General features: G+C 43.9%; 1 protein-coding gene across 4 annotated transcripts in view; it reads left to right on the top strand.

The window, feature by feature from the left end:
• CASK (calcium/calmodulin dependent serine protein kinase) overlaps positions 1–18,500 on the top strand; it is a 268,122-nt gene that overhangs the window by 44,425 nt on the left and 205,197 nt on the right. For all 4 annotated transcript variants that reach the window (XM_066599973.1, XM_066599972.1, XM_066599971.1 and 1 more), the window contains exon 2: positions 10,138–10,250. In XM_066599973.1, coding sequence (XP_066456070.1) covers positions 10,138–10,250 — 113 coding nt within the window. The remainder of the gene's footprint in view (positions 1–10,137; positions 10,251–18,500) is intronic.

Below are 18,500 nucleotides of genomic sequence, written 5' to 3'. Positions count from 1 at the left end.
GGAAAACCCCTTTAACGCTGTAAAAGATAATGGCCGAGTTGATGTGTCTCCCTGTCCTCCAAAAAAACTTGTAAAAGCTTTACAATACCTTTTTTTTTTTTTTTTTTTTTTTTATACGCACCCTAAAGTGGTAGCTATACAAACTACAGTTTGCCATGTGGAAAAACAAGCCCTCATACTGCCCTCATCAATGTAAAAATAAAAAAATAGTTATGGCTTTTGAAAAGGGGAGATGAACCCCCCCCCCCCCCACCCAAAGGGAAAAAAAATGGTCGCATCCTTATGGCCAAAATGGGTCATGTCCTTAAGGGGTTAAGATCAAATAATTTTCTGTTGCGTTTGAGTTGCTTTTTTTTACATAGTTACAAATCTTCATTTAAAGCTTGGGGTAAAAAGCAGGCCGTTAACATGTGCAAGAGCTGTCCATCGATTGGCCGCCTTCCTGTGAGACGAGAAGCTCTTGGTAAAGCTTGTTCTCGGCTGTGCGCTGAGCCTTGGATGCCTTATCTGTGCTTTATCATGGTGTGATCACCCTTATTAATTGAGAAAACAAGCTACTTTGTAGGTTAAGATCCAACCCCCCAACAGACTGGCATAAACGCTGGCCGCGCATACACTAAATGCTATATTTCACACTAATTGGAAGGCAATATCTGCTAGACTGATGCTTTATTGTGATGCATTTTACATTAGTTCTTAAAAAGCCATCTGTTTCCCCGTGTTGAACGGCGATTACAACAACCTTCTTAAATATGTGTTCAGAATAATTCGGACACACTACAATGAATTTAACGGCCTGTTTAAAAGAGTTCTGTTTATAATTTACTATTTATTAAAAGCGCCTCCAACAGATGAGCCGATCCTCCAGCGGTCACGTCTCTATCGGTAAACGTGGTCGTCTGTGATGAAGCATCCTTCCAAGCTTTAATCATCTCTCTATACCGTTACAATCATAGTTATTGACCCTCTCCAGCTTCTTGATGGGGAAACATTAGAAGCCAAGAAGCCAATTTTCCTGCTGATTTATTTTGAGAGGCCTGCAAAGACGGAGGATGCCAGCGTGCCCGCTGCAAGCGTGGACGCTAAATCACTATGGAACAAAGGTCCTCTAAGGCCGAGTTCATTGTGTGGTGGTTCTGGTGCTATTGCCAAACCATCTTGGTGGTGGTTTTCGGTACAGGCAGTTCCAGGTTGAATCTATGAACTGTATTGTGGAGCCATAGGAGAAAAGTCTCACCTGTGATTGTAGCATGCAATCGTGCAAATGATCCCTTGTAATGACGGCCAAAAACCACACCCACGTGCCATGGGCAGGCTCTTCAATAGAATGGCTGCACAAGTGTGTAGCGGACTAGGCTGCAAAATCATGTGGCTATCAGCATTTGTTAACCCCTTCCCGTGACAGCCATATTTTGCTTGTTCATCGTTGTGGTGTTTTTCATCCACATCTTCCAACAGCTACCTATAACCTAAAAAAAAATTCTTCTTTTAATGGTACTATAAAGTTTCAAAGCTTTTTAACAATATATATGGAAAAATAAAAAGTGGAGTTTGGGGACAAAAACGTCTTTTCTTTTCCAGGGCAGGCTGTAGTCTTTTTATTGTTACCATTTTGGGGTACCTGTCCCTTTTTTTTTTGAAATTCCTTATGTTACTATCCTATAGTTTTTTATATAGAAGTGAGATAGTGTTAAGCCCAATTTACACAGGACGAATGTTGGGCAAACAATGCCCAACTCTCCTCCCTGCGTCTCCTCGCTCCCGTGCTCCTGCACAGGAGCTAGCAGACCAGGTTGGTTCACAGAGCGACCAGCAGGGGGGCGGGGCAGTGCAGGAGATTTCTCTCCCCTCGCTCCCCGGCCTCCCTCCATTCACATAAAGACTGGATTAAACGTTTACCCATGAGCACTTGGTGGAATGATGGACACGTCCTACACATCATGTGAAGCACTTCACTCCTAAACAAGTAAAGATAAGACAAAGCTGATACTTTCAGTGCATTTCAGTAAATTCTGGCCTAGATTAGTATAACCCCCACCCCTCCTTCCCATTTGAAAAACCTGAGCTGAATTTAATATGGTGAGTTCAAAATGGCCACCAAAAAATGCAGCCGCCATCCCTATTAATTAATACTTTCACAAACTGGCAGTAAATCTTCATTGTAATGGTCCTTTTACATGGGACGAACTGTTGGGCAAGCGATGCCCCCTCCTGTGCTGTTACAAAGGAGCGAGTATTGTTGGTGTTGCTCATAGCACTGCCAGATTGGAGGCAAAGTGAGTTGGGGAGCGTTCCCCTCCATTCACTGTAAACAACTATTCAGGAATGAACGACCGCTGTTTACACTGAATGGCACGTCGTGCATGCTGTAACTCAACAATTCTCATTCAGTTGTTCAGCCGCTACATATGTTTACAAGGGACAAATATTATTCAAATTCCTGGGGGAGCGCAAAAATCTGTGGGTTTCTGAACGATTACACTGGGGAACAGAGTTTTTGGTGACTGAGATATTAAAACTTTTGGGGGGATTTTTGGGTATATATTGTCATAAATTCTGAAAATGACATTAGTTTTTATCATCAGGTCTGCTTATTAAGATATGACAGATGTCCATATAAATGTATACATATTGTATTATACATGTAACCACTGCCAATCAAATACTGAAGGTACAGAGAGCAATCCTAAAAAGCCTGGAACACGAATAAAACAAAAGTTTCTTTATTGTGCTGTCGATGAAACGACATTTTTGTGATTTCCCTGGAAGCAGATATTCCTGGACATTAGCGCTGTATGTTTCACCAGAGTCTGCCATCATATGTGTATCCCATCGCCCGCAGTCCTGTTCTTCCATGGTCCTTATTTCTTGGTGTTCATCACTTATATCACCAAGACAATCTGGAATTCGATCCAAAATGACTGCGGGTCCTACAATGTGACGCTCATGTTACACCCAAGTGTTCAGAACAAGGAGGGAGTGTATTCTTAACAAGTTCTCCGTAGTTCCCAAGGAAATGTTTTACAACCCTAAAAAAGAACGCACGCGCCTTAAATTTGTCCGCTGAATCTTGGAACGCTGGTCTTTCATGAGTTCCCGGATTTGTGGTCCATCGAATTTACCTGCTTTTAGCTTCTCCACGCTTATCGCAGGAAATATTTTTTTACATTCATAGCCAAAACGCGTTTCATTTCTCTACAATGTCTTTACAAATTGTTCAAACTTTACAAACTTGATGTGCAATGGTGGCGATATGTACTAATAGTAAGCAAATGCTGGCGGGAAAATAAAGTAAATGTCTCGTTCGACTTGAGCGTAATGCATACCACACCCAAGAAGAATGCAAATAGAAGGGGAATGCACACAGACTGAACAGTGATTGGGACTTGCAAGCAGAAATCCAACAACTAATGTTAAACACCAAAATGCTTACCTAAAATACCAACACGCATGAGCAGATGAAATAGCTAAAGTACATACAATGTATTGTTCCGTGTCTTGGCCAAAATACTTAAGCTCACAAGCCCACTACAAGGGTTCTCATTGTCTTATGAGTCCCTAAAACAAGACAACTTAAACCCCAGGAGTCCTGCCTGCAAGCGGGGTGATCGTCCTAATAGGGACGGCCCCATGCTGGAGCCTAGGGGCCTGGCTTGCCATAGATGGCATCCAAGCAGACCAGGACACTGTTCACATCAACGGACAAGGGAATCCCATGCAGAACCTGAAGTATGCAGCAACACCAAGCAAAACATGCATGACTCTAAACACGAGGGTCACGAGAGGGAATAAGAAAGATAAATGACCATAACCCTCTAGCAAGTGCGGCCGGTAATTATGTGCAGCAGACCAGTGGTGATTGGCTGATCTGGAGCAATACACACCCAGCCAGCCCAATCATCCCACACCTGTGGAAGTGTGCACCAGGAAAGGCCTCCTGCACACTGGTGGAAAATTCCACCCATGACCGCCGCCATAGGCTTGCATTAGATAATGCAATCCAAGCAGACAGCCGCGATTTGACAGCGTGAAAACTCGCGCGTAAACAAATAGCGGCATGTCCTATTTCTGTGTGAGCATCGCAGAGGCCCGCACAGAAAAGTCACCGCTGACGCGCTGGCTCAGGTGGCAGCGTTCTCACAGCTGGATACAACCCGGCCACCTGCAGGAGGCCAAACTCGGAGAACTACAGGTCCCAGGAGCACAACGTGATAGTAACTATAACAAAAATAGATACTGACATCAGGAATATCTCTGATATTCTCCTACAACGAAATGAGTGGTATCTTCATAATCGGCGAGACTAAAATACCCAGAATGAAGTCTAAAATTTTAGGCACCATGCAAAATGTTTTTTTCTTGTTGTTCCCCAGTGTATTTGTGCTGTGTAAAAGGGCATTAAACCAGTTAAACGGGTGTGACCAGACTTTTGCCTCACTCTGTACATATAGTGAAAAAAACTCTTGGGTGCATGTGACACCAACTAATGGGTTTATTACAGGCACAGTGGTCACCAATAGAAGAAGGAATTTAAGATCCATGAAAAATGGCAGATCCTTATCTTCTACTACCAAATGGCATTGCCGCTTGTGTTTTATGTAATTGCCTGTGGTTATGACTATTATTTTCCTTCACATAGCAGCTAATCCACAGACAAATGATGTGGTAACAAACTAGAAAGGTGTGCTGTGTATATTTTTATGTGGCTGACATTTACACCCATTATTAATTACTGTGTACATAAACACGTCATCCACATTACCATAATTACCGTGTAGTAGGATTTCTTTACCGCAATTTCATTTTTAAAAGTGCAACTGATTCCGGTAATAGGGGCCGCCCAGAGGATATCCCATATCTCGCAGTGTAGAGAAGAGACGTGCACAAAGTGCCGTCACAGCAGTCCTCCACCTCAACGGGCCGTGAAGTCCTCTGCTGAGTCCTGCTGTGCCGGGAGATGGGCTGCTACCACTGCATCAGCCCCAATCTCTTTCATTGTAGGCACGAGCTTTAGGTTGGCTTTACACATTGTACTAGACAACGTTGCAGGATTTACACAATGTAAATGGCATCAAAGTAAACCTTCTCACTTATACCCCATTTAGACACGATTATCGCTCAAAAGATGTCTTTTGAGCGGTAATCGATGTCCATAACACAGCAAGATGATCACTCAAAATTCGCTCAAATGGCAGTTTGAGTGACCGTTTTGAGCGTTCAATTTGCATAAGTGTGTAAATGAAGGGTCACGCTATATGCAGAAGACAAGCGGGACCGCTATCTTCTGCAACGCTATGGAAAGCTTCAGAGAGCGCCCGTGGATCATCGCCCGTGGACAGGCAGCCTTGAGGTGATACTTTAATTTCACTTTTTGATTTCGTATGATTTTTCTTTTTAGAGGGCTTTTACCAGAATAACCAGTTATCCCCTACCTACAGATATCCACTCGGGTATCTCCGCAGTCCCACTGAAATGAATGAATTCTCTGCCAGCACTGCATTTAGAGTGATGGGAGCAATCCCTACAGTGATAGGAGAGAACGGGACACTAATTGTAGCTTTGACAAAAAAAAGTCATTTAAAATAGTACATGAATCAAGTAACTAAATACTACGGGGCGGAATTATGAAAATGTGACTGAAGGAAAAACCTTGTTGCCCATGGCAACCAATCACAGAGCAGCTTTCATTTTTCAAGAGTACTACAAGAGATGACAGCTATGCTTTAGGAGTTGTGGACTACAGTTTTATTTTATTTTTTTCGATGTCCATCTGTTTTTGTAATGCTTAACCCCTTGGGTATTGCCGTGATCATAACAACCGTAACAATGGAAATATGGTGAACAATGTAAAACTATTTTTAAAAAGTCAGCATCACTGTTTTTCAGAATCGCTATTTTTCACACATGTCAGAAGGTGACCCTTTTCCATTTTAATTTTTTTTTAAATTACTCATTTATAAATTGATGGCAGCAACGCATCTCACAAAAGTTGGGCCGGGCGATGCCTACCATTGTGTAGCATCACCTTTTCTTTATACAACAGTCTGGGAAGTGAGGGGACAATTGCTGGAGTTTTGGGAGAGGAGTGTTGTCCCATTCTTGTCTCATGCAGGATTCTAGCGGCTCAACAGACCTCGGACGTCTTTGTCAGATTTTTCCTTTCATAATGCGTGAATGTTTCTATTGGTGAAAGGTCTGGACTGCAGGCGGTTCAGCACCAGGACTCTTCTTCTGTGAAGCCATGCTGTTGTGATGGATGCAGTATGTGGTTTAGCATTGTCTTGCTGAAATACACAAGGCCTTCCCTGAAAGAGACGTTGTCTGGATGGGAACCTCTATAGACTGCTCAGCATTCATAGTGCCTTTCAGGATGTGTAACTGCCCGTGCCATAGGCACTAATGCAACCCATACCAGCAGAGATGGAGGCTTTTGAACTGAACAAGGTGCACTACTTCATCCTTTGAATTCCAGGAAAATGCTGGACTGCTGGCCGGAAATATATATATATATATATATTTTTTTTTCTTTTTTATGTATATTTTATTCTCTTCTGTAATTTTTTTAAATTTATTTATTTATTTTTTACATACAGGACTTCTAGGGGTCTTTAACAATGTGTTTTTTTTTTTCTATTTCACACATCCATAGGAGCCCCAGTTACGGTCACTAGCACAGCTGATAAGGGCCTGATAGGACCCTCCAGCTCTGTTGTGACAGGGGGCACCCGGGGGCTAAACAACATTTTCGCTTTCTCTTTAGTACAAAAACCGCTTCAGCCTTCTCCTCCAGGTCTTCGCCTGTGTCTGACAGCCAAGGACTTGACCTGATCCTACTTGATAGTAGAAGCTTTAATCCTGCATCATACTTTTGCTATTGGCTGGTATTAAAGGCCTGGACTAAGCGCTGTAAATTTTCCGCCCTTGGTTCTTTAAACTGTTAAAATGGTAGCATTGCGCTCTTCATCACCATTATGATTCCTCTGGTCTGTTGAAGAGGAGCGTCCTACTGAGCATGTGCAGATTATGCAGCACAGATGCATCACAGATGCATCTCAACTAAAAGCCTTGAAGAAGCAGCATTAAAGGGGTTGTCCCGCGCCGAAACAGGTTTTTTTTTTTCAACCCCCCCCCCCCCCCCCCCCCCCCCCCCGTTCGGCGCGAGACAACCCCGATGCAGGGACCTAAAGAAAGCTTACCGGAGCGCTTACCTGAATCCCCGCGCTCCGGTGACTTCTATACTTACCGGTGAAGATGGCCGCCGGGATCCTCTTCCTCCGTGGACCGCAGCTCTTCTGTGCGGTCCATTGCCGATTCCAGCCTCCTGATTGGCTGGAATCGGCACGGGGCGGAGCTACACGGAGACGGCATCCTGCACGAGAGGCTCCATTGAAGAAAGCAGAAGACCCGGACTGCGCAAGCGCGGCTAATTTGGCCATCAGAGGCCGAAAATTAGTCCGAAACCATGGAGACGAGGACGCCAGCAACGGAGCAGGTAAGTATTAAACATTTTATAACTTCTGTATGGCTCATAATTAATGCACAATGTATATTACAAAGTGCATTAATATGGCCATACAGAAGTGTATAGACCCACTTGCTGCCGCGGGACAACCCCTTTAAGATACTTGGTTTAAGGCCGCTGCCCACTCCGGATTGTGCAATTCAAATCCGTCTGGGTGCAGACAGCCTTATAGAGAGGAAAGGCAGTAGTTTAGATTTTTCTATTGCTGTTTGCACATCCTACTTACCAATGTTTTTGATAACTAGGGGCTTACATGAATCAAACATTTCAAAGCCTTAATAAATTCCTATTAAGGGCTCAAGCAGACGGCCCGGTCTGATCTCACTGCGAGAATTCTCGCAGCAGGATGCGACCCGTGATCCATGGCTCACCACCTGCGACGTCTTCTCCTCCCCTCTGCTGTGTGGCGGCTGCCGCACAGCCGGCGCATGTGCAGAGCCACTGCATCAGCGGTGACGTTCCTGTGTGAGCCTCGCACAGAAATAGGACATGCCGTGATGTGTTAACTGCGTAAGCTTTCACGCGGTCATATGCCATTTGCATAGGATTGAATGAACTAATGCAATTCTATGGCAGCGTGCAATGGCGGAAATTCTGCAGGAAATTCCGCTGTGGAATTTCCACCCATGTGCATTCACCTTAAAGGAAATATGCAAGAAATTCTGTAGTGAATCAACTATACTTATAATATATTGTTTTATAAGCCGGAGTCTGTACATTTCTTTTGACTTCACAGCCCTGATATTTAAAGCTTGATGTCCTTATTTAAAGCCCCCGCCAATGCATTATCTAACCAAATGATCCAATGACTGGCAGTCACACTTTCACTATAGTGCCAACACCCGGTAGCAGGGTCTGGAGGTGGCGATCGCATGTCAGGCTTTGGATATGCTGCATTGTAGGGGTCCGTACCGCATGGGAGTGAGGGCTGTTATGGGGTCACTCGTGCATCTGTCCAACCTTAGACAACCAGTTCTACAAACCTTTCTGCTCCGTGGCTGACCGTGTCGTTGTACCAATGGGCCAAGGAATCTTTGCATTTTGGTAAAGTCATGGCATGATACATATAGTGACACACATATAGAACATTTAGGTCTGTTTCTATACAAAAACACATTCTATGCATCAACTCCATAATCCTCTTCACTGTTGGCATCTGAAAAGCGTCCCTTGAGGCTGTAATTTGTCTGTCTACCCAGCCTCAGAGGGGTGTAAGTAATACTGGCACATTTCTGTCTTTGTGCCCGACCGCAGGTTAATTACCTGAATGAGCAACTTCGTCAGATCCTGTTAGTTTTGGGAATCGGGCCTGTGCTTCAGCTGAGATTTGTGGGCATAATGTTGGCATGATATTGATCTTGGGGTGTATTCATATGTAACAATTTTGGGAAAATCACGACCGAAGGAGCATGTGACCGCACACAGGTTTTGCAAGAAATATTCCGCAAATGGCTTTTGTGTTTTGTTTTTTTTTCATGGTCGCATTGTAAGAGCCCTAACTGGTAGACGTAGCTGTACGAGGGCTGGTTTCTGATTCCAGAGAGTTGTACTTTCCACCACTCTGGGGTACACAGAATGTGTCGTAGGGGAAGGAGAGATGTAAAAATGCCCCAGAAATTCCACCATTGTTTTTCGGGTTGTTTCTATGGTGTTCATCACTCGGTACAACACAACGTTTTCTTATCTGGATCAGCATTATTACTGCTGTGTGAAGTATATAGGTATTTTTTTTATTTACTCGTTCTGCACAATAAAATCATGTTTGTTTTTTACATTGAATCAGCAGAGTCCTATTCCAAGAGCCAGAATGCTTCTATTGTTCCGTCTCTGGGAGGTCTTGTTGCTTGTAGGAAGAGTTACCGTTTTTATTGGTACCATTTTGAGGTACATGTGGTTTTGGATTTCTTTTTTTTTTTGGGAGGCGTTCACTGTAGGCAAGAAACTTTTTTAAAATAGTTTCTTCATTTGTGTGGTTACGAACATGGTAACACCGGTTATGTCGCTTAAAGAAAAATGTAAATATTTTTTGGGGGGGTATTTTATCAATTTAAAATGGGTTTTGTGGGAAAAATGTTTTTAAAGTAGATTTTTTTTTTTCTTTTTAAAGTGTGTTGAATTATTATTTATTTATGCTATATATATTTGTTTAACCACTTGGATAGTACACTGCATTACCTATGCAGCGCATGCTATTAAGCCTTTGACAGCAGCCTATTAGTCTCTGCCAAAGTTACATGGCAGACAATGAAGGCTATTGTCAGGCCCTGGGAACCCATTGGTACCTTGAAATCACACTGTGGAGTGCTGATGGGTGACAGAGTACCTTCCCCCTGTTATCTGCTTACGTGCCGCAGTTGCTAGTGATTGTGGCATGTAAGGGGGTAAGCTGCCAGGATCTGAGGTTTCTTTGCTCTTGGCAGTTTGAGCAGGAGCCTGGCTGTCAGACAGCCAAGCCACCGCCATACATCTTTTTTTTTTTTTTAATGTGCAGATTTAAAGCCCATTAGTGAGGTCAGTAAAAATGCATATTAGCCGCCACTAAGGGGTTAAGGTTGATAATGTTGAGTGCTTGAGCTGTGTACATTTATACATTAATCATTGCTCTCTCTCCGCAGGGGCCCATTTAGTGTTGTCCGAAGATGTATCAACAGAGAAACAGGACAGCAGTTTGCAGTCAAAATTGTCGATGTTGCAAAGTTTACGTCAAGTCCAGGATTAAGCACCGAAGGTATGGCTCTTTTTATTTATTTTTTTCATGTTTACCTATGGGACTTATTAGAGGGGACACTAATTGTAAAGCACTGGGCGCATAGTGAAAGCGGAGTTCCAGGGTGTAGTATTTATACCGCAGCTTTGTTGGGAAGGAGACAAGTATAAAAATTACATCCCTGAACTCAGTACTCTTTCCACTATGCTCCCAGTACTTGATGGGGCTCAGCGGAGGTGACAGTCCCCTTAAGGCTATGCCCACTTGGGATGCATTTGCTGCAGAATGTCCAAAGCAGATGCCCAACGGAGAACACGCATCAAAAACCGCACCATTTGGTTAACAAATTTTAACTGATTTTGGTGCCAGATTTGTCCCCTTCATTTGAAGAGGTGGAATCTGCACCGGAAATCCAGTGCTGGAATTACCATGCTGTGGATTTAGAATCCGCACTGTGTGTTAATTTTCGCACAGGTTTTGTGTTTTCTGTAACGTGTGGATGAGATTTTGAAAATCTCATCTTCTTTGCTGCTTCCATAAATGCGGCAGATTTTCCATGCGGAGGGTCAGCACGGAAAGTCCGTGGCAAATCTGTGCCCGTGTGAATATTGCTTTACCCAAACTACTAGCTGTCAGAGCCACCACCCTGCCAGAATAGAGAAAATTGACAAAGTTCTTGCAGTTTGCTGCTGTAGCTTCTGAATGTTCCCGCAGAGAAGCTTGCTGCATTGGCATTCTCACTAGTAATTGCATAAGATTTGGGATTTATCCCTTCATTTTAGAAAGAGGTAAAGTTAGATGACTGACTTTGATTGCTACACTTCCAGCGGCCAGTGAACTGTAGCTCATTATGCAGTGATTACTTGCTGATGTCAGGTGGACATAAGAACATGGAGTAACTACTGGTGTTTACAGTGTGTGACCTGATGTGTAAATGTGATCTCATGTATGACACTGGGGCAAGCATAGGTGGGAAAATTGTGAATTGTTGCCTAGCTTGTGTTAGTGGAAGGGATGATCAGACACGCTGGTTTTCAACCTACCTCATCCTTTGCTCCTGCGAGATATAAGCTGCTGCCCATTGACAGCTCATGCACACTTGACTTGAGCGAGTCTGGAGGACTTTCTGGCAGTCGAATGAATGTTTGGCCCACAGCTAAGTTGTATACGGTAGTATATAGGTAACACTGTAGTAGTGTTTTACATGATGGTAATGGGGGAGGCTAACGACTTCCACTAAGCTTAGTTTCACAGTGTCAACATGGCTGTATTTTAAAGGGGTTCAAGCTATTTTAAAAAAATTTTTTTTATTGTGGTCGCATGTGTAAAAGTAAGTCAATACTTGGGTCTTTTGACTCTCCTCTGCAGCTCTGATCTCCCCTGTGTTGCTGTATTTACAGGCTTCAGTCAGCCTATGCATGGAATGTCACAAGCTGCTGCAGATAATTATCATAGAATCATAGAGTTGGAAGGGACCTCCAGGGTCATCGGGTCCAACCCCCTGCTCAGTGCAGGATTCACTAAATCATCCCAGACAGAGATTTGTCCAGCCTTTGTTTTGAATACTTCCATTGAAGGAGAACTTACCACCTCCCATGGTAACCTGTTCCACTCATTGATCACCCTCACTGTCAGAAAGTTTTTTTTCTAATCTCTAATTTGTGTCTCCTCCCTTTCAGTTTCATCCCATTGCTTCTAGTCTTTCCGACAATAGGGCTGATCCCTCTGCACTGTGACAGCCCTTCAGATATTAATTCTCCTGCCGGCCTTTTTTGAAAGCTTAACATTCCCAGATCCTTCAACTGTTCCTCATAGGAAGAGTAGAGGAGGATAATTACTTTGCGTGATCTAGACTTTATGCTTCTCTTTATATATCCCAGAATTGTGTTTGCCTTTTTGGCTGCTGCATCACATTGTTGACTCATGTTCAGTCTATGATCTATTAGTATGCCCAAGTCTTTTTCACATTTGCTGTTGCTTAGCCCAATTACTCCAATACATACTTCAATGCTCAAAATTCTGGTCTGTGATTGGCTGCAGTAGCCTGCAACACCCCTGTAAACAGGCTAACTGCAACCTTTCAACATAGACCATGGAGAATGAAGCCACTGTGCTGGAGCTGCAGGAAGCTAGGAGAAGTACATATAGACTGCTTGTTTGTTTGGTTTTTTTTTTTTGGTTTTGTTTTTTTTCTCTTGCACATGGAGTGCATGAATTAATAAAACAAAATTAACCTGACAACCCCTTTAAGGTTCAAGTTATGGCTCTAACATCAGGACCAACGTCTGTTTTATGCCTATCGGTATAGAGCCCTAGAACTATCTAAATTGGAAATTGGGCTCAGTAGAACCGCAGGGGTCTGTGTCTGAATCGGCGTGAAACTAACCTTGCTGTGTAGCACTCGCCATCTATATGGACTTGTAGGATATTGTGTGGCATATATGACTTAAAACTTCGCCATATGTCCTATAATGAAGTTCTGCTGAAGAGCTCAGAGGTTAGAGCTTGTACTTTGGATAAGTAGACCTGTTATTGAGTCAGGATCTGCAACTTAATAGGAACATAAAAATACACCCACATTACACTTGTATGAAGCTAGCCTTGCTTTAAACTTGACCCAACATCTACCACACGAACCACGGATGTCATGTGCCAGTGTAATGGAGTAGGCTAGGGAGGCGAGCGCACTGTACACGGGACGAGTACCGGCGGTGTTTGACAACTAATACCTGACCACAATGGCTGGGATCAGGTATAACTCTAGTCCTGGCTTTTTGATCATCTAGATCAGGGGTCCCCAACCACCGGTCTGCGGACCGGGGCCGGGCCGTTGGGTGTTTAGCGCCGGTCCGCAGCACCGCCGGGAAATTTTGCTCTAAACACAAGGCCCGCTGCCTTGCTGGGACCAAGCCTAAACTGTTCCCTTCGGGTTAAGGTGCTTTTTGGTGAGCAGATTTATTATTTGAAAGAGCGATTGATGTCAGCGTTGGGTAGCTAGTTAGTTCGCTTGGGTAGCTAGTTAGTTCGCTCGGGCAGCCTGTTAAGACAGCCAGATACATCGTTGGCTCATTCAAATGAGACCTTGTTCACCCGCAAAAAAGATCTGCCCATGGACATTGGGCTAACAGTGGATGAAAGGGTTGGGTTACTTGGGCAGTCAATCAGAAGAGTGTGAAAGGAGGAATGGGATACTTTTTACAACTTCTTGTGACTACCATCTGCCTTCCTTCCCACCCCTGGGGGCGGCATAGGCTGTATGACTTCCTCTACTTACGGATGATGAACGCAGAAACATTTTAAAACTTTTAGTATTAACTAATAATGTTAGCAAAAATGTATGTATGTCACAGTCTTGTGTTGGCAGTAATTGCATTAAAGTATTAAAACTGCAGAGAGGCAGCCTTGTAGAGAATATTAGACATGGCTTGGTAATAGTTGCTCTCCTTTGTGTCCGCTCCCAGGGGTAAGTCAGGGAACAGTTTAGGCTTGGTCCCAGCACGGAGCCCAGAGGAGCTAAAGTCAGAACTGTGCTCTGTAATCTTCCTAGGCAGGCACGCCAATAGACCTTTGGAATTGTGAAAATAATTTAATTGCCTTGCTTGGTTAATTAATATAATAAAATTGAATGCCACAATTATAACGTTAAAGGGAGCCTGTCATCAGAAAATCGGCACGTAAGCTGGCACCACAGTGTAAAGCTACGAGCGCTGACATCCACTGGAGGGTGGGTGATGGCGAGAGGCTGAAGAGGCCGGCCTTTAGGAATGACATCCTGATTCAGAGCTACAATGGCACCGCCTCTTTGACTCAAGGCAGCTGATTTGACTAGCGGTCACACTACTACAAAAGTAAGAATTTGAGTTTTTGGCAGACTGCTCCCTTTAACTTGATACATGTATGTAATGCTGTTGCTGTGCTACTTTACACTGTGGGGCCAGCTTACATACAGATTTTCCGATGAAAAGTTCCCTTTAAGAGCTCGTTTCCAAACCTGATTGTAGACTTGATGTAACTAGGTGCTTGTATTTTTGACCAGACCAACCAACCATCTGGATAAAGCTGGCCTTACCTGGTAACTTAATGCTATAGCAAATAGTTTTGGTGAATATGGGACATATAACAATAGTACATATGAAATGGATATTTATTATTGTTGATGGGTTTTCTGTTGCCCATACAGTGATTGAACAGAGATGTGGTGAATATATAGTGTAAATGTTCAATGACTTCCGTCTTCCCTGTGTCAGGACGCCATGTCATTAAAGGCATTGGCTCACCACATCCGATATCTATAATGCAGCCTCAGTGTGTCCCGAGTCCCATCTCCAGCGGTCCTACTAAAGTGAATGGATCAGAGGAGCCTCAAACTTCAGGATGTGCCAGGGCTGCAGTCCAGATATTGCATAGATGGTGGATTAGGGTGACAAGTGTAATCAGTTTTTCAACAGACAGTTCTTCCCGGGCCCAGAAACTGCCATTTTCGTTATATATGCGGGGGAGTGAACTATCCAATGGGCACTAGCCTGCGCTCTTTGTTTGGTCCAAACACTTCCCTCCATAGTTACTGATTACCAGCCAAAGCTCTCTTGGTGTGCATGGCATCTGCAGCTTTAGGGAGCTGGAGATGTCCTGCACTAGGCAGGGAGCCGGATTTTGGCCAAACTAGGTTTAGAGTGCCCAAGCCAGACTCGACGCATAAATCGCCCGATGGTTAGTTCACACCTAATTTGCTTTTGGCGAACACCGTGATTTCGGGACCTGGGGAGCGTTGAGTTGGGAAAAAAGTATGATTGCACTTGGCATTCTATCCCCCACCTATAGTTTGCATATATTTTATAGGGGAGATGCCTTGACGGACTTCCTCTAACTATTCTGTCCCCTTGCACTTGCCATTTTAAAAATTGAATTCCAAATTTATTTTTTTTTAATAAATTTGTGGAGCCGGAGCAGCGCTGCTGATTAGTGAGCTGGAGGGAACTGCTGCTGCTCCCCTGCCTCCACCAATCAGCTGTAGGCACAGGCAGCTCTCCTGCACTCCTTATCACACAGCTGCCCGCTCCATAGCAGGGAAGGAGAGCAACCGCAGGTACAGCTGATTTGGTACCTAGTTGTGACCCAACCATAATGAGACATGACATGCAGGGTTCCTGAAAGTTGGGTGACAACTAATGGAATCATCATTACATTGTCACTCAGCTCTTCATTTATCCTGAATGTCAGCTGCAGAGTTATGCAAGCACTTATACCACATACATTGCTATAACTAGTCTAACATGACATTCAGGACTCCTGGAAAGCTGGGTGAGAAGTAATAAGATTACATTACATGGATCCTGAATGGCAGGTTGACCTAGTGGTATATACCTCAGTCTGAGGTGGTACTACTGCTCTTTATTCTTCCTGTAATACCTCCCTCACTGCCTCACCTGGGTGAGTTCAAAATATTTTCCCCATTTTCCTCCTCTAAAACCTGTCCATCATACAGGACACTCAGTATGCCCAAGCATGCTCAATTGATGCCACTGGTTCATATTTGGTACCAGGATCCAAGCATGGTCAGTTGTCAGTTGAAAAATGGCAAATGAAGTTCAATGTTGATAAATGTAAGGTTATGCACATGGACAGGAGAAACGGATGTCACCAATATACACTAAATGGGGTACTGCTAGGGAAAGTGATATGGAAAAAGACCTGGGGGTACTAGTTTACTGTTTATTCAACTGGAGCAATCAATGCCAGTCAGCTGCTGCAAAGGCAAATAAAGTCTTGGGATGCATTAAAAAAGGTATAGGGGTGAAGGATGAGAACATTATTCTTCCACTATACAAGGCACTAGTCAGGCCCCACATGGAATACTGTGTACAGTTCTGGTCACCGGTGCTCAGGAAAGATGTTACGGTACTGGAAGGGGTTCAAAGAAGAGCAACTAAACTAATAAATGAAATGAGAGAACTAGAATACCCAGAGAGGCTATCAAAATTGGGATTATTCACCCTAGGAAAAAAAACGGTTAAGGGGCGACCAAATAACTATGTATAAATACATTACTTTACTGTAAGAGCAGTGAGACTGTGGAACTCTCTGCCTGAGGACGTGGTGATGGCAAAATCCATTGAGGAGTTTAAGAGGGGACTAGATGCCTTTCTAGAGCGTTATGATATTACAGGATATAGACATTAAATAACCAGCGGGGTTGTTGATCCGGATCTTGCAGTCAGGTAGGAACTTTCAAACATTGATCCAGGGATTATTCTGACTGCCATTATGGAATCGAGAACTAATTCCCCCCCACCCCCACCCTCCTTCCCAAATGGGCTAAATTGGCTTCTGCCCCATTGTGTTTTGTTTTTTTTTTTGCCTTCCTCTGGATCAACAAGGAGAGGTGAAAACGGGCTGAACTTGATGGACATTGTTGTCTTTCAGCCTGACATACTATGTAATATAGCTGATTCGTAGAGGGTAATGAGTCTCTGACAATGCTCATTTAGTATACTGATTCTTATAGGGTGCCAAGACCCGAACATGTTCAGTTAATACAGCTCCTTCCTAATGGCCACTACGTCCCTGAGCAGCCCATTAGCTGAACTAAAACTAGCATGACACAAAGTAACGGAGTTCACGCTGAATGCATTAAAGGGGTTGTCTCGCAGCAGCAAGTGGGGTTATACACTTCTGTATGGCCATATTAATGCACTTTGTAATATACATCGTGCATTAAATATGAGCCATACAGAAGTTATTCACTTACCTGCTCCGTTGCTAGCGTCCCCGTCGCTATGGTTCTGTCTAATTTCGGTGTCTTCTTGCCTTTTTAGACGCGCTTGCGCAGATCCGTCTTCTCCCTTCTCCCTTCGGCTCCGCTCGGCAGCATCGGCATTTTGGCTCCGCCCCCTTGTACGCATCATCGCGTAGCTCCGCCCCCGTCACGTGCCGATTCCAGCCAATCAGGAGGCTGGAACCGACACACATCATGGGGCGGAGCTACGCGATGATGCGTACAAGGGGGCGGGGCCAAAATGCCGATGCTGCCGAGCGGAGCCGAAGGGAGAAGACGGATCTGCGCAAGCGCGTCTAAAAAGGCAAGAAGACACCGAAATTAGACAGAACCATAGCGACGGGGACGCTAGCAACGGAGCAGGTAAGTGAATAACTTCTGTATGGCTCATATTTAATGCACGATGTATATTACAAAGTGCATTAATATGGCCATACAGAAGTGTATAGACCCACTTGATTTCGCGAGACAACCCCTTTAAGGTGTAGACACAGTTTTTCCAAGTTTATGCACTCTTAACTTTTGGCTCTCTTCTGGAGACTAAGTTTTTAGGTTAATGAATTAGGTCTATTGTGTTGTATGAGGCACATCACATGTAAGTATTGAGCAGATGTCAGGAATTTCAAGATATATGCTTTATCAGTCTCTTTTTTGTTTTTCAATTATAGCTGTTTTCATAGTTTCATTTGTAACACTACAGAAAAATGTATTAATATACAATTTTAGTATTTTTAAAGGGGCCTGACTGAGTTCTAAACTTACTGCATTATAAGGAAATTGTTTGTGTAGCATCACCCCATTATTAACTGTTTTGAAATAAAATTCATTATAGGAAGACCTGATTCGTCAACCATTGTTATAGGGGCCTCCTTTTTGAATTCCGGTTTAAGATTAGATTCAGTATTTTTATTTTTATTCACATGGGAGAGTTTGACATGAAGGTGACATTAAAGGTGGAAGCTAAAATTGAGGCGATTTGCCCACATACAATTTCGGGCCTATAAATTGTGCAACATACACTATTCTGCTCCTCCTGCAGTTCATAAACTGCTTGATTTCTAATTGTCTCCCAGTGGATCTGGAAAAAACTGTCACAAGGGTGTTGGCGGTACTATTGTATCTTGACGCCACCGGAAGCTACTGGTTTGACAGGGAACGCATGTAGGAACGCACCTGTCACACCCCTAGCTCCCGATTCGGTCAATGCTGGAAGGTCCTAGCAGTGTGTGGATTGCTTTTTGCCTGCCTTGCAGGCTTAGGCTCAGGGTTAGTTTCTGTGTTAGGTTTACATGAGTAGCTGTAAATGCTGGCGTGTTACCGCTGTAACATGGCAGCATTCACATCTAATAATGTAAGGCTAACAAGAAAAGTAACCCTCACCCTAAGCCTGCAGGGCAGACAAAAAGCAATTCACACGCTGCAGCCCCCAGTGTGACCAAAGCAGCCGTTGCACCTGGAGCCCCTGTCCTGGCCACTGCCTCTGTGCTGCGTCTCGG

The sequence above is a fragment of the Eleutherodactylus coqui genome, chromosome 4, assembly GCF_035609145.1.
Source record: "Eleutherodactylus coqui strain aEleCoq1 chromosome 4, aEleCoq1.hap1, whole genome shotgun sequence".
Lineage (NCBI taxonomy): Eukaryota > Metazoa > Chordata > Amphibia > Anura > Eleutherodactylidae > Eleutherodactylus > Eleutherodactylus coqui.
This window is presented reverse-complemented; position numbering and strand designations above follow the sequence as displayed.